This window comes from Cupressus sempervirens, chromosome 1 (assembly GCF_028749045.1).
Source record: "Cupressus sempervirens isolate cs-2001-9-10 chromosome 1, ASM2874904v1, whole genome shotgun sequence".
NCBI classification, from domain to species: domain Eukaryota; kingdom Viridiplantae; phylum Streptophyta; class Pinopsida; order Cupressales; family Cupressaceae; genus Cupressus; species Cupressus sempervirens.
Window position 1 is genome coordinate 583,312,159 of NC_143118.1, and position 16,932 is coordinate 583,329,090.

The window sequence follows — 16,932 nt, forward strand, 5'->3', positions numbered from 1 at the left end:
TATTAAGTGTGTTGTGCTGAATGCTCTTATTTCTGGAGGTTCTACCCTCAATGAGTTCATCAGGACGAAGATCACTAATCGTTTTAGCCCACCATTTTGGCCGAAGAGTCGAGGAGCCAATATCAAATGCTGTCGGGATAGCTGTATTATCAGGAGGTGGCTGAGGTGGTGTATCAGCAGCATCAGATGACTCATGTAAAATAGAAGAACCCAAGTCAGAGATTGCTGAAGACTGAATCTCAGAATGCAGTGGAGAGTCAGAGAGCGGAAATGGTCCAAGTTCCTCATCAAACACAACATCACAACTGAAGATTAAACGATTAGTATTTACATCAATCAACCGATAGGCCTTATGTGTGTAACTATATCCTGTAAACATAAGTTTTTGGCTTTTGGAATCCAACTTAGTGCGTTTGACTTCAGGAATCCATACATATGCCAGAGAGCCAAAAACTTTCAAGTGGTTGATCTTAGGTTTGCGACCAGACCAGGCTTCCTCAGGGGTTTTATGATTAACGGCAAGAGTGGGTGACCGGTTAAGAAGATAGACCGCTGTGGATATTGCTTCTGCCCAATATTTTCTGGGAACATTTCTATGTTCTAACATAGCCCTAGCCATTTCTGTGATGGTACGGTTACGACGCTCTACAACACCGTTTTGTTGAGGAGTGTGAGGTGTGGTGAGCTGACGTCTAATGCCGTGAGTAGTACAGAAGACAGAGAAAGCAGATGAACAAAATTCCCCCCCCCATTATCGGTCCTAAGAGTACGGATGGAGGAACCATACTCTTTTTCTACTAGAGCTTTAAATTGCTGAAATACAGGAAAAACATCTGATTTTTGCTTAAGAAAATATACCCACATTTTGCGACTAAAATCATCCACAAAGAGTAAGAAGTACCTGTTCCCGGAAATAGGAGTATTCATAGGACCACATACATCAGCGTGAACCAACTGTAGCACTCTAGATGCCCGCCATGATTCGCCATTCGTAAATGGTGTCCTATGTTGCTTCCCTGCTTGGCAAGCTCCGCAAACGCGATGGTTCCGGGTCTGGATGTTAGGTAGGCCATGAACTAAATTATCTCGAGCAAGTTGTGCTAGATATTGCATGTTCAGATGACCATATCGCTGATGCCAGAGGCTGCTGAGAGCGGATGATTCGGCGATGAAGGCATGCTCAAGAGAATCTCCTGAATCTATAAGTCTATAAATACCATGATCCTCAAGACCGATAGCAAGGATAGTGCGAGAAGCACGATCAATAATTGAACACTTATTTCCACTGAAGACGACATCCAACTAAGGAGAGTGCTTCATAATCTGACTAACAGACAGAAGATTATGTTTCATGCCAGGAACATAACATACATTGAGAAACATGAGTTTTCTTCCTCCAGATTGAATCTGAACATTGCCTTTTCCGACAATATTGTATTCTTCGCCGCCTCCAAAGATGACTGAATCAGAATAGGGAGTGAATTCAACAAACCAATCACGCCTATGAGTGAAATGTCGAGAGGCACCAGAATCGATGTACCAGGCAGAAGATTTCGCATGATTTGTAGGTATGCTGGCCATAAAGGCATGATAGAGAGATTCTTTCTGCTCTGAGTGCTGGGTAGCATTGGTTTGCTGTTGAATTGAGTTTGACTTCTGATGTTGTTGATACAGATGGTCATAATATGCAAATGTCTCAAATGGCACAAATTTCGAGGTGAGAAAATGAATGACCCAAAAAAAATGGAGAAGTATACGGACGAGAGCTTGAAAAACCCAGAAATAATACGTTGTCAGAATTTGGATCCACTCGCTTGAAAATCGAGACACCCACAAAAATCTGACGAAGACCCATTTGAGATCTCAAAAAACCCACCAAGAATATGTGATCAGAATTTTTTTTTTGAACCAAAAAAGTAGGGTTTTTGAAAAAAAACTTTACCCGACTGGAGAGAAAGTTTCAACTATGGCAGATCTGTGCAAAAACTTGCAGAAAATGACCCAGACCAGTCGGATTTGAAAGGTGACGCAAGCTGCCTATATACCACCAAAATACTGCGCCAAAAAACCAGACACGATTTGGAAAATTCGCGTCAAAAAATAGACACGAAAAAAATCGCGTTTTTGTTCTCAGTCGTTTCCAGAAACCAGTAGAACCCAGAGTTGCAGCACTGAACCACGAACCAGGCAGCATTCGAGTTGCAGACAAAATTGGTGATATGTGTCCAAAAAAAACTAGCTGAATCTATTACAGGTGCCTTATTTGATTACAAATCGCCATGATTCAAACAGATGATAAAAAACAGAAACCCTAGACGGTTTTTTTTTTTTTTTTTTTTTATGAACAATCAGAAATAATTCCGAAAAATCTTTAACAAATAATTTCAATAGAAATTATAAATTTTCCGGAAAAATTTGAAGCATTTGCTCTGATACCATGTTACAAACGTAAATGGTAGAATACTTTCTTGATTAATCAGAGATCGAAACGATCAATATATACAAAAGGACGATAGAATAGAATAGAAACATTCTATTCTACACTACAACTAAATATTAGAAACATTCTAATATTTACAGTAAACTACAATAGTGAGCATTAAAGATTATTCTAATAACAACTACCCAAGTTTTTTTATTTGATTACAAAAAGATCAATTTGTAGGGAGAAAAAAGGATCAAAATGATCTATATAGAGAAACAAGTACTAAATAAGAAGTGAAAGAGTGATCAAGAGAGGTTGAATGAAAGTAGTTTACCAAGCTCTTGAATTTTAAGGCAAAAGGCTACTAAAATGAATGGAAAAAGTTAATGAGAAATAAATCAGTGTTAACATGTATAGTAAGCCCAACCTTTTTTGAATTGCCCTTAAGATTTGGCCTAATGTTTTATTATCTCTCTATCGTCCAACAAAAGTCTAATTGGCAAACTTTTGGTATCTAATTTTCATATTGTTAATTCTAAGAGACAGTCTTTGTCATTAAGATCTCTTGTGCACTTCCCTCTTGAGAGTTCATTGTTAGCTAAACATCTAAATTGAAGGAAGGATTGCCTAGGGATGGTTTCATAGCATGAAGATGTGGTAGTAAACTATTAGGGATGGTTCCATAACACCTTCCAAAATGTCAACAAGCCTTTTGCCATTCTAGTCAATACAATTTCGCCTCTCATTATCTATCTCTATAACTATAGAGTCAACTCCATAATCTTCTCCCTCCTTTCACTCACCATCTTTATCATCTGCACCATCACCATTGTCATTTTTAGCCACTGGCTTTAACATCTTCACCACCCAACATTAGTTTTTGTAACTACTCAAAAGTAGAAAATGGGACATAGTTGTTTGTTGAGCAAAGTATGAATTGAAGTTTTGAAGAAATTCAAAAACATCCCTATAGAAAAATATTAACTATTTTTAAAATTATGTAGTCTATCATATAAAGAAATCTTAAACCATAGATTGGAATCTCTATTCACAATTCATTCTAATATTTCATAGAGTTCCAAAACAACTTTGTTTAAAAAATATATTTATTTAATTTAATTTTTTTTACTTACAATATGATTAAGAACTTTTTAACACATTTCAAAATTTTCATTAGTAATTATAAATCACTTAATGTAAAACATTTTTTTATTAAACCAATTGAAAACTCATGTTATAAGTAAAACTCATTTATTCAAATACTACCATATTTTACTACATATTGACAAAATTGTAAGAAAGATTAAAAAATAAAGTAAACTACCATCTCTTTCTTCATATTGAAAAAGTTTTTAATTCAGTTAGAAAATTATTTAATCCATAATCTGAAATGCTGAAAATATTTCATTATAAGTATAAATCAATCAAACCAAATGATTTCTATACATTACTGCCAATCTTTTAGTACATGTCGACAACATTGTAAAATCAATTAAAAGTTTGCATATTTTGAAAAGAATAAAGTAGCCATAAAAGAGAAACAAATTAAATAGTTGAAGAATAATTCCATTTCAACTTAGTTTCCCAAGAAAAACAATTCCAGTACTTCGAAAGCAGACATGATTTTATAACAAAGCAATTGATATTCTTCAAAGATTTCTGTGTCTAAGCTGTAATACATTTTCTTCCCTTACAAGATATGCTATGAAATGATCTTGAAATGTGGAGACTGAATCTCATAGAAGGAAAAATAAATCAAAGAATTGCATAAATCCCTTGCAACAAAAACTAATTCCTTCGACAATTTCAAATCTGGAATCCCCTTTTAAATCTGGAGCGGAAAAATAAAATCAAATGCTTGCAGATCTTGTGATCGAACTCGGGGGCTCTATGTCATAAGAGGTCCTGGTGAAGTGAGCCTTTGCAGCAAACTGTAGCACTCTTTTTTCAATGGGAGGATGATCCTCAAATTCTTTTCGGTTCTTGGGATGATCTTGCAACAAAGAGCTGTCAAACACAGATAAGATCTTCTCCACCGCTTCAATAGTTGATCTCATTTCTGCAGTGTTCACCGATTCATAAAAGCTATCGATACTTCTGATTGGGGCTTCCGAATCCCTTATGATGTGCATGATTGGCTCCTGGTGTCTTCGAATTCTGTCAAGAACAACTTCAAGTTCTGCCTTCTCTTTTTCCAGAGACTTGAGGGATTGCTCTGCATTCCTAGCCCTGATTAGAAATTGATTCTTGATCATTTTCATTCTCTCCTGCTCTTTCTCCTTCAATTGCTTCTTCATTTTTTTTTCATAAGACTCACTCTCAGCCTCTTCCATCATTTCTTTTTCATAAGATTCACTCTCAGCCTCTTCCATCATTTCTTTTCCATAAGATTCACTCTCAAGCTCTTCCATCATCTAAATGAGAAGCTTAGATTTGTGCGCGGAAATGGAAAAGGGGAAAAAAAGTGAGCCAAAAGATTATTCACAGAGAACTGAGAAAAATGCCGCAATTGCTGCCAAACCCTAATGAAAGAAAATGATTTCTTGAGAATGAAGGCACAGAACGCTTGAGGTGATCTCGCAATGCCTGCCAAGCCCTAATGAAATAAATAATTCTTGAGAAAATGTGTTCCTGAAGAATCATATCAACCCCAAGAAAACGAGATCTCAGATAAATGATATAGACACTGGTGAAATGACTTACTGAAAATATTTGGTAGGACCTTATATATGAAAAAAGTTTCATACATAATTTTCTTCCCAAAGATTGCAAAATGACTGCTGAAAAGATTGCAAAATGCCCTTTATAAAGAGGATCTTCCCAACGCTTAATGCAAGATGGTAGAGTTCTAATTAGGTGTCGGAAGAACTTGGAGGAAGGTTGAATTGCATGAAGAAGTAGGCAAGTACAAATAAAGATATCTAGTGATAATGTCATTCAACAAGCAACAGTCCCTTTGTTTGTAAAATTTTCTTGTAAAAGACTTGAAAAAGTGAGGCTGGCTTGAAGGAATATCAAGGTTATTGAAGGACAAAGCTATTATGATAATTGTGCCAATTTATTGATCAATCATTCATCAATCAAGAATGCTAGTACTACTTTAAGGATGCTTGATAAGAATAACTAACTTCTTTTTGTATCTTCTCTTTTACCCCATATTCATTTTATTCCTATTTTAATTGTTCTTTGATACATCCTACATCTCTAAGAATTTATTTTATATATAATGACCATTTTATTATAAAAAGATTTCATAAATATCTTAATGTGTAAAAAATAGGCAAGAGCCTACAACACAACAGTGAATTGTGAGCCTCTTAATTGAGAGGTCTTGCCTTCTACTCAAGATTAACTAATAATTGGAATAATTAACCTTAGCTTCTACCTCTTATGATAATAATTACAAAAAATTAAAAAAATCAGAATCATTAAACAAAATAAATTACCCTTCCAATTTTGATTGTTTATAAAACCACAACAAAAATTAGCCTTATTGTGACAGAATGTAGTTTATTGATATTAAAAAAAAAAATTCATACATAACAGAAATCCAGTTATTAAGTTTCTTGTAATGTTAGTATATTATTCATCAAAAAATTATTATTAAGTTTGTTGTCTGGCAATCATTTTGTGCTTCCGTTGTTTAGCCAGGTTTCTTCTACTCTGAAAACTATTTCCGCAACAGCTGACAGGAAAGAGATTTTCACCCTTGGTAATTCAGAAAGGTACATTAATGGCGCCATTGTTGTTGTTTGCAGAGCAACCCTGATAAATACGGTGTTCTTGACTGCAATTAAATTTGTGGGTCTTAATTCCAATTTAGATTAGTTGCATTTAATTCTTGTTTCAAATTTAGTTTAAATAACATCCTCCTTTCTGTGATTTCTACAGGAAACACAAAGTACCGTACAATGGCCAAAAAAGCATTTAAATCACGCTTTTACACTTCAAATTCTCTTCCTCCAGAGAGCGCGAAGGCTTTAAACACCAAAGAATTGAGAAATTCCAGTAAGGGTAGGTGTTTTTCAGCATCAATGCCGCCATTGTTGATTGCAGAGAAACCCTAATGAATATGGTGTACTTAATTGAATTTACATTTGTGGACCTTTTTCAAAATTTATTTCATTGGATTTACACTTTGGGACCTTACTTGAAATCAGTCTAATCCGCATTTATATTTCTGGGGTTTGTTCAGATTTAGTTTTAAATCAGACCATTCTTTATGTTTTTTCTCTGCAGGAAGCACAGGGTACTATTCAACGGCCCAAAAAGCCCTAAACTCGTGCATTTCCCCTCTTCCTCCAGAGAGAAAAGAGGGTTTTGACACCAGACCATCGAAGTATTCCGGCAAGAGAAACAGAGAGGAGATCGGAAACAGCAGCAGGCTAAATTTATCAGCAGGGCAAAGCATCGGAGATTTGGCAGACAAGAATGCGGACATGAAAGAGATTCTTGGAATAATATCAGAAGAATTGTCAACTGGGCCATCAACCCTATCAGATAAGTACAATCTTTTCTCAGCTGAAATTGAATACAAAAGATCAACTGGAGAAGAGAGACGGAGAAACAAAGAAATGAAATCCGCCATTGAAGCAGTGAAAGCCCTGTTATCAGGGTATGGACCTCCAGCTCATAGAATCAGATTGGAAGAGAGTATGGAGCCTCAAAGAGAGGTACTGGAATCGGCCTTGAATGCCAACTCAATCAATACCTTGTTTAACACGGTGCTTCCCAAATTGGTGGCCTCTGAACCAGATGAAATCAATCAGGCAGCCCCAAGCTCAAAGAGATCTCGTACTCAGTAAGCAAATTTTCTGTCATAACACTGATTCTTAATTTCTGTTATGTCACCGATTCTTTGCATTTCATTCCGATTTCATAGCAAATTTGTAAAGAACAAAAGATGTAAAAATTGGCTATGGAATGTCCATTCACCGGATATGAAAGCATTCTGGTTTCATGGCAAACTTGCAAACAACAGAAGATACCAACGGTATAGTGTATGTTTGATTTCATTCACATTTCCCATCATATCACTAAGATGAGGAAAACATATACTGGACCAAATTTGTTTCTAGTTGTTGTCAATTATGTGAAAAGACGGATTGCTCAAATTTAAAATCTTCTGCATGACAGGGTTGTAGTGTGTAAATGTTAAAAGGTCCTCAAATCTCATTGATATTCATGAACTCCTAATAGTTTGAAAGTCTAAGAAGTATTTGATATTGTAGAACTTCTCTTAATAGTTTGAAAGTCTAAAAACTCATTGATATTTATAAATTTCTTTCAATAAATTGAAATTCAAAGAACTCATTAATATTTATTGTCTCCTTCCAACATTTTAAAAGTCTAAGAACTTATTGATATTGATGGACTCCTTTTTTTTTGTGTAGAACTTCTTTTAATAGTTTGAAAGTCTAAAAACTCATTGATATTCATAAATTTCTTTCAATAAATTGAAATTCAAAGAACTCATTAATATTTATTGTCTCCTTCCAACATTTTGAAAGTCTAAGAACTTATTGATATTGATGGACTCCTTTTTTTAATGGAGGTCATCCACAAAGATGTTTTACGTACCCAATACAAGCCCACGTGTGCCTGAAACCTCTTCGGCTAAGAGCCAAGGATTGAGGAGCATCCACGCTACCAAATTCGCCCGGGGCATGACCCCGGCCTCATCCCTTTTTGATGTCTTTGAACCTTGCACTCAGCAAGACTTGATCCCTAGTGGGCTCTTTGTGAGCCATTCAACTTCACTAGTAGACCAAGGGCCCTTTGACGATGGACTCCTTTTAACATTTTAGAGGATCTTAAGATCTCATTGATATTCATGGACTCCTAATAGTTTGAAACTCTTACAACTTATTGATATTGATGGACTCCTTTTAACATTTTAAATGGTCTTGACATCTCATTGATATTCATGGATTCCTAATAGTTTGAAAGTCTAAGAACTTATTGATATTGATTGACTCCTTTTAACATTTCAAAAGGTCTTGAGATCTCATTGATATTCATGGATTCCTAATAGTTTGAAATTCTATGAACTCTTTGATATTGATGGACTCCTTTTAAGATTTTAAAAGGTCTTGAGATCTCATTAATATTCATGGATTCCTAATAGTTTGAAATTCTAAGAACTCTTTGATATTGATGGACTCCTTTTAACATTTTAAAAGGTCTTAAGATCTCATTGCTATTCATGAATTTCTTTCAACATATTGAAAGTCATAGAACTCATTGATATATATGGTCTCCTTTCAACCTTTTGAAACTCTAAGAACTTACTAATATTCATGGACTTCTTTTAACATTTGAAAAGGTCTTAAGATCTCATTGATATTCATGGACTCCTATTATTTTTTTTATATATTCAACCATTATAATTTCAAAGGCCTTAGCATCATTTGTAATACTCTTTAACCCAATTTCTTTATTTATTGTTATCTCTCTCTTTTTATTTCTATCCTTAAAATAATATGTTTGTTGGAGTTTCTAGTAATCTTCATGAAGGAATTATCTTAAGTTTTTTTGGAGATATTTTACATTCCCTATAACATAGAAAGGATCAAGGGAAAGTTTCAACATCTTCCAACTCTTTGTATAAATGAGATTCCTTTCTTTTCCTACTAGCTCTAGGAAATGACACCTTCAAAATTTATGTTGATTAGACTTTTTGACGATGTGATAAGTTAAGGTAGGAAGCTCACAAATATTAAGCCTCCTTATATCAAGCCTTAGAGTCATATGATGAGAATACTACTCTAAAATGAAAACTCTCATCCAACAAATTAGTAGTAATAACTTCTTTTAAACCTCACCCATGTGCAATTTCTTTTGCTAACTATTATCTCATTGTTTTCCTTCTTTCTCTAGAGCTTAGCATGTGTCTTATTGACTAGGTGTTTTGTTAAAGCAATCTAGTTGATGATACTTCATGCAAACAACACTAGAATAATCATACTCATTTTTTTGCACCCAATTATAATGTTAGAGATAAGATGAAAAAGAAGGAAGATATTCATTCACAACAACATTTATCAAATTTTTCATAAATATTCTATATTGAGGAGTTAGTTTCATTAAAATAGATGAAACATTCTATATATTCTATATTGAGAGTTACTTTCTGCTAAAATATTTATGAAATATTCTATATAGTGTGATATTGCTATCAAGATTTACAATGGTGAAATATGCTTTTAAATTTTAAAGTAAATAAGAGAGAAAAGATTGGCCATATTAAATAAGAATAGTATAAGGAGGTTTTATAAGCATAGTTATTTTGATGCTTAGTGTTATTGTGCTCTAGTTTTGTTTCAAGTTGTAATTTTTTTTAAAAGTGTGAGGTGGGTATGTGTAGTTATAAGTAGAATTATGATATTAAGAAGTTTGAAACCAATTGTGTTATATTATTTATACATTTAATATTATAGTTTATGAAGTTACTAAATTTTTTTTTTTCCAAAATAAATAAATAAAGACAATTTTACTTAAGTCTTAATTAATTTAATATTTATGTAATTTATTTATTTTTCATTAAATAATGAAATAATTGTAATTTAAGATTTGAAATTTGAATTGTCATAAGAAAGACATGTGGAAAACATAAAATTGTTCGATAATTATAAATTTTATTTTTGAATTTTATATATTAAAAAAAGAACGATTTGAAAACATAAATAGTTCGATGACAGTGATTCTATGGCTCGAGATAAGCCCTGATCTTGGGTACAATCTACATCGTCAGATTCAATGTCTTGCAATGGGTAATGGTTCTAATGTTATGACAGTGAATAGGATTGGATGTCAGAAAATTTTGGCTCTAATTGTGCTTTTCTAGATTGCTCCGTACATTATTGTAATGTAAATATTTTAGGCTAGGGTAGATTGTTCCGATTCAATTTGGATGCAGGAGGGTGTTTGATTTCTGGGATGTATGGATAGATAGGGTGAATTATGAGAGGTATGCAATTTTTAATGCACATGGAATATAATATGAAATATGTTGATGATTTCATGCTTATGCCTCTAATTCAATGTTTACAATTGTGTGCACAATCTTGTGCTTTTTTTCTTGTAATTTATTCAATTTCCATTTTTCGCTCTTCATAATCACTTCTCTCTTGTTAATTCCACCTCTTTATGAAGCAAGGACTCGAGCTCAACCAGAGCCCTTGTTATAATAATGATATTATTATAATATAAATTTTTAAAATTAAACTACAAGTCTATTGAGTATACAAAGGAAGGGGAAGTTTATTTTTGCTTTCTTTACATGCTACTTAAAAATATTTCCCAAGTCGTTTACTTATAACAAAGATTTCAAGTCCACATCATTGATTATGATGTCACGTGAGCATACTTTTTGCCAAGGTGTCCAAAACAACTCAAATAAAAATTGAAACCAATGGTCGTACAAAAAGGGTACCCATACTTGCACAGTTGATGTAACATCATGTCATTCATTTCTTTTTGCAACTAAATGTATGTCTCATTCAATTATGGTCACTCGTCAACAATTGGTGAAATGTTCTAAAAACAAATTGGCCACTAAGTCAATAAGTACGGATATCAAATCAACAAGTGTGGATATCAAATCAACAACTTCTATTGTACAACCATTAGAACTCATTCAAGTACCCTAAATATTATTAAAACTCCCAAATACTTATTTCAAAATATAGCCAAATATCTACTTAAAAACTTCCAATTACTCATTTACAAATGTCTCAAAAGAAACTAAAAGACCTCTGTTTAACATGACTACAGACCTTACTTTCACAATCAACGACAGCTTATATTTCTCAGAATATATATAAACATTAGGTATAACTAACTTATAATTAAATCAGGAAAAGCTTCAGAAAATCAAGTGTTTTGGTTGCTTCCTTTAAGAACCATGACAATGACTTTCAATTACAATAAACATTTCAGACATACATTGTTTACAATTTCGATTGAAAATGAATGGTTTCAACAGCAGGTATGAGCCGTCAATGGGTTTTTAAAGAACCTCAAAACACATATAATTTCCATAGTTTCAAAATTATACAATCCAAAAATAAATCATACAGATAAACATATAATTTCCACACTCTCAAATTGTCGCAATTTCATAAGATCAAACATATAATGACTATCATAATGAGAAATAAATTAAATTATCTATTTAATAACATCGACAATAAAAGTCTAATCAGTGTCTATAATATATTAGACTCAAATCAAGTCATAGCATAGTCGACATAGTCTATGATTCGAACTCATAACATATCCTAATAAATAGATGTTGAAAACTGAAAATCTCAGATTTTAAAGAAATAGCAATTAAAGGATTACTCTTTACAATGTATCTGGTTCATGTCCGCTCTGCTCTGTTTTCTTATTTCATGGGAGGTTTTGAAGAAACTGGCCTTCATTGCTAATTCCATCATCTCTCTCTCTGCTCCATCATAACAATCCAGTTTCTTCTGATAAGTTGGATATAAAATCAAGCTGTCAAATATGGATAACTGCTCTTTTATTGCTTTCATCGTCACTTTCATGGATGCATTTTCAGCTTCAATAAGCTTTATCTTTGCCTCTGTTTCTGACAATTCCTCCATATCAGAAAGCTTCAAATTTATATTTTGCCGTAGGAATTCAAGCAAAAATAGTCCAATTGCTTCAACAGTGTAGAAATCCAGCCTATATTTTATAAGTTTCTCTGGTCTTTTGTTGGACATTAATAAATTTATCTTATCTTATCTTATCTTATCTAGCCTGCTTAAAGCAATCTGTAGCTTGGGATAGGTTTTCTGCTATGAAGTTTCATTTTTTAATATAATGAAGTAGAAACCATGTTAAATTTGACGAGCTACTCTGCATGTCAAGCAATTATTTCATGACAATTATCTATTTAAATTTATTATTCAAATATTAAAATATTTTATTATATGTAATATTATATATAGATTGTTATTCATGCTATCAAATGGAAAGTGGAGTTTCCTGGTAAATACAGTTATTTCAGCGTGACTACTGTAATATTTTATTAATCAACGATGATAAAGAAATATGAAGAGAGAGTAAAGGGTAGATGCATGAACTTTTTAATAATTTTGTGGTTTTTGCCGTTCTAAACATTTTATAAATTAATATTATTATTTTATTCTTGGAGGGAGTTATAATGGGGAAAGTCATAAATGAAGAGTATATTGTCATTTAAACATTCAATAATAACTTGAGTTTAAAATTTGATGATAAGAAGTAGAAACTTCAATTTAGTTATCACACAATTTCTACAAAAATTATAATTCAATTTAATCAATAAAAAAAATAGATTATCTATAAAATATGTCTTATTTTACATGTCAATTTATTTTTTCATGACATTATCCCTTTTTTGGCTCTTCAAATATCAAATTTTTTTTTTATATATAAAAGAATTAATAACTCATTATTAATACATCAAATTGAAAGTGAAGTCCACTATAAATTAATTTATTGTATAATGACTATTATACAATTATGTGAGACATAGAGTGAGAGACACGTGTAGTATAATCATTTTTATTCTTTTAAAAAAACATTTTAAACGTTTTAATATAAATTTTACATTTTTAAAAAAAATTTGATTGAGTTCTCATTTAAATAGTCAACAACTACTCTAGCAAATTTTGAATCTTGAAGACAAGAACAAACACCACCATAACTCAATCTTTACCTAATATCAATGCGGCTATTTGTGGAAACTCTGTTCTCAAAAATTGAATTTTTGATGGAAAAGTTGTTAGTTGGCTAGAAAAATTGACATTTTGGCCAAAAAATTATAAATCCTTCCCATTAATTATTATTGGCCAACTTTATATCACTCCACTTTTAACTTTGTTTTGATATTTATTAGTTGTTATGTCCACTTTTTTTTTTTGCAAAAAGAGGGGTAAAAATTTATTTAGTTGTTATGTCCACTTTTAACTATTGTTTTTCATTTTCTATTTACTTAACTTCTGATTTTTAAAATTGATTTAGGTTTTTATTTTAAATTTTTAAAAAATAATATTAGTTTAGTTTTTCCTTTTAATATTGTTTTAAAGTTTTTATAATTTATTTAGTCAATAGAATATTTGTTAGAGAGATGTTATTTTTTCATATTAATTTTTAAAATTTCTCTTATTAATTTTTCATAATAGATTTATTGATGGGTTTTTTTAAATGATTTTTTTTTTCATATTTGATAAATTGAATTTAAATAAATAATATTTATTAATCTACTTAAAAGATTTTAGTAAGTATCATGTTATTTAAATTAAAAATTATTAATAATCTAATTTGTTCACATAAGATTATATTTGAATTTTTTATTTTATTTTTGAGCACTTATCGGCTTATCGTTGCAAGCACAAAAGCGTGCAACTGCTAGTGTACATAAAGTTTAATCCCTTCAAAACTTGTCTTTACCATTAATTGAAAACAAATTATAACTCAATTTAAATAATTTAAAAATAGATTATAACTTATTTAGAAAAGTAATAACTTATATAATAAATGCTTTAAATGTGTTTAATAAAAAAATTAAGAGATAAGAATTAAATTTAATTTTAATTTTAATTTTTACCTTAGAATTATTTAATTTTAATATAAACATCATTTTAATAGATTTTAACAAATTGTTTATCATAATTAAACTTTTTCATTTTTTTCCCCCACACACACACACACACACATATTTTTCTCATGCACACTATTATTTTACACACAACACACACACACACACACACACACACACACACACACACACACACACACACACACCACCCCTCAATTGCAAGATATGACATATCCTTCGAGCTTACTTACTTGATCATCCACTTCATAGAGTTACCATTACGACCTTCACCAAACAATACCAACTGTAACCAACACACACATCCATTTCAACCTCAACCTTGTTCTTGATTGATAAATCCCACCTCTTCTTCTTTGATTTCCACTCCAAATTGTTCTTTCTCCTTATCATCACTTGCCAAACCCCCATCTTTTAAGTTGGAAGGAGAGAAGGCTTCGTGGAATGGATCAGAGGATACTTCTCAACCTCCTTTCCCCAACATTGAAGCACATAATAGTCTTTTTGCCTTAGTAGATATCCTAATGCGCTCGAGCTAGTCCTTAATCAACAATTCTAGGAGGTTCAACAACATAAAGGGAACCCATGTCTACAAGTTCAAATTTGGATTTTGGCGCACTCCTTTCATTGGCTAGATTAAATCAAAATCTTCTAGATTTTATTTTGGGTTTGACAATGCAATGTAAAACAAAAAATGTTGTATATTTTTAAAACTTTTATTCATGATATACATGTTATCTTGGTTGATTGCTTTACATGTTATCATGGTATACCAGTGCATTCTCAACTTTCCTGCCTATGTTGTGCATGTTAGCTTCTACATAGTGGGTGCGAGAACTAATCAAATGTTTGACAGTCACTTTAACAAGTTCATTATATTCAACTCTCCAACATGCTCATGAATTTTTAATCATCCTTGGACATGTAATAGATGGCAAAGGGAGGGAGAGTGATCATATTGATCACGAGTCACTATTGGATAATATTTAAAAGAAAGGTACTAAAATTTATTGTGAGACTATAGTTATGACCCATGTTTATGCTAATGAGATTTGATTCAATTTATCATCAAATCAATAAATATTGTGAAGATGATATGGTATCTCTACTCACCTTGAATATAGTGGCAACACATTAGAGGAATGACTAAAAGGTTGAAACTGAAATATGTGGAATTGACTTGTTAATATATGAAGATTAAATGATTAATTTATGCAAACAAATTATATTAAAAAATGAGGATAACAATTGATTTTGATGAGGAATAAGGAGTATATAAGAGACATAAAAGTGGTCTAGCATTTGAAGTGGGTCATAGAGTTAACAATGGACAACAACTTGATATGAAATGACAAGGAGTCAAAATTGACACAATATCCACAAATGCATTTGATTAAAAGAGGAGATAGACTAGAATGACACGAAAGGAAACTAAACTATACATATACGTGGTAGTGGGCACCTTATCCCACTAACTTGAAGAAAATATGTGAATAAATATGTGAATCTTCTCGGTTCATAAGGGTGATTATACTAACAATCTCATGGAAGCTCAGGCTATTTTATATGCTGTAGAACAGTGTTGCTTGCGGGGATGGAGTAAGATTATCTGTGAGTCTGATTCCCAGGTAGTGGTGAACATGCTTTCTTCGCAAGAGCTTGAGGATGTTAGTTGGCAGCTGGCTACTGTTGTTAAGCAAATTCTTTTCTTCTCTTCCTCTTTTCAGTTCATTAGGTTCACGTATATTCCTCATGAATGGAATAGAACTGCAGATTGTTTAGCCAAATGGGCATCTAGTCATGATCCAGGTTGGAATATTAGGGATAGGAGGCAACTATCCTTTGAGATGGTGCAAGAATTTGATGATCTTGTTGCTCAGGATCGAGCTCCTTGTTGTATTCCTTTCTATCTTAATAAATTTTTACCCCTCTTTTTGCCTAAAAAAGTTGTTTTAAAAAAATGAGTATGCTAATGTATCATTTTGGACTCAATTCTCACTTGCTGCATCAATTGGTAGCTCTTAATTTTGTGGCATATGAATTTTACGAACATGATGTATTCACTTTTGAATGTATATGATACAAATAAGATCATTCCAACATCCTCTTGCATGTTGCAACTCACTTTCCTTATATTACTTGAAATATTATAATTTAATCTTATTGATATATTTAGATAGACATGAAAATCTTCTCCTACATTGAATAAGGTAATTTCTGTTACCTTAAAATAACAAGATGGAACAACATAAGGTATGCCATTTTCTTGAAGGTAAACAATCAACTTTGCTTCTATGCACTATTACCGAGATGTCATGATACAATCCCTCTCCTATTTCCTAGACAAAAGTTGCCCATCTAAGAAGAAAAATATCATTTGGCTTCTCCTCGTTCACTATTCAATGGTAGTGGTAAGTGGGCTTTGTTGTAGAAGTGTGAGATGATCATGTTTGGTCTTCTTTTTGTATTCTTCACTTTTATTTTTTTATCACAGATTCCTCAGTCTTTCACAATCCACAAATAGACATTCCTTCTTTGTTGATGGGTCACGGTTTCATCAGACTTTATTAGAAGAACTAGTAAAATTTCATATGAAAAACCCAAACAAATAAAAGCTCAAAATATACAATTTAAAAGTTAAATTTCACAACTTTGTCTATACTTCCACGTTTTGTATACAATCTTAGTATAAAAACAGTGACAATCCACATTTTGTATACATTCTTAATAAAACAGTGATAACTATGTACTTATCTGATAAATTCCTCTTATCATTTATTCTCTGACGTATATTCTTCATTAGTTCCAAATCCCCCATTTTCATGCAAGCTGAAAGATTTTCAGGAAAAAGTGAGATTGTGATAGCCAATAGAATGGTTGTCAAAACCATATTTGG

The 16,932-nt window shown here is 32.1% G+C and overlaps 2 protein-coding genes across 5 annotated transcripts in view; one reads left to right on the forward strand and one right to left on the reverse strand.

The window, feature by feature from the left end:
• The window catches only part of LOC149578762 (uncharacterized), a 22,734-nt gene extending 15,232 nt beyond the window's left edge, over nt 1-7,502 (forward strand). The window contains exons 3-5 of one of the 4 annotated variants that reach the window (XM_089831405.1): nt 6,077-6,150; nt 6,317-6,439; nt 6,665-7,502. In XM_089831405.1, coding sequence (XP_089687531.1) covers nt 6,337-6,439; nt 6,665-7,230 — 669 coding nt within the window. In that variant the 5' untranslated portion in view covers nt 6,077-6,150; nt 6,317-6,336 and the 3' untranslated portion in view covers nt 7,231-7,502. Of the gene's footprint in view, nt 1-6,072; nt 6,227-6,316; nt 6,440-6,664 lie in introns of all 4 variants that reach the window. The other 3 variants (XM_089831421.1, XM_089831397.1, XM_089831413.1) reach the window with 3 other exon arrangements.
• On the reverse strand, nt 4,049-12,103 carry LOC149578763 (uncharacterized). The gene is made up of 2 exons (XM_089831431.1): nt 11,778-12,103; nt 4,049-5,056 (listed from the first exon to the last, which is right to left on the reverse strand). Exon 2 carries the CDS (start codon nt 4,837-4,839, stop codon nt 4,276-4,278), a length of 564 nt encoding a protein of 187 aa, XP_089687557.1. The 5' UTR covers nt 4,840-5,056; nt 11,778-12,103; the 3' UTR covers nt 4,049-4,275.
• Between the last annotated feature and the right edge of the window lie 4,829 nt (nt 12,104-16,932).

Excerpts from the sequence above, each read along its gene's own strand:
- LOC149578763 (XM_089831431.1), bottom strand. The coding sequence starts at position 4,839 with ATGATGGAAGAGCTTGAGAGTGAATCTTATGGAAAAGAAATGATGGAA.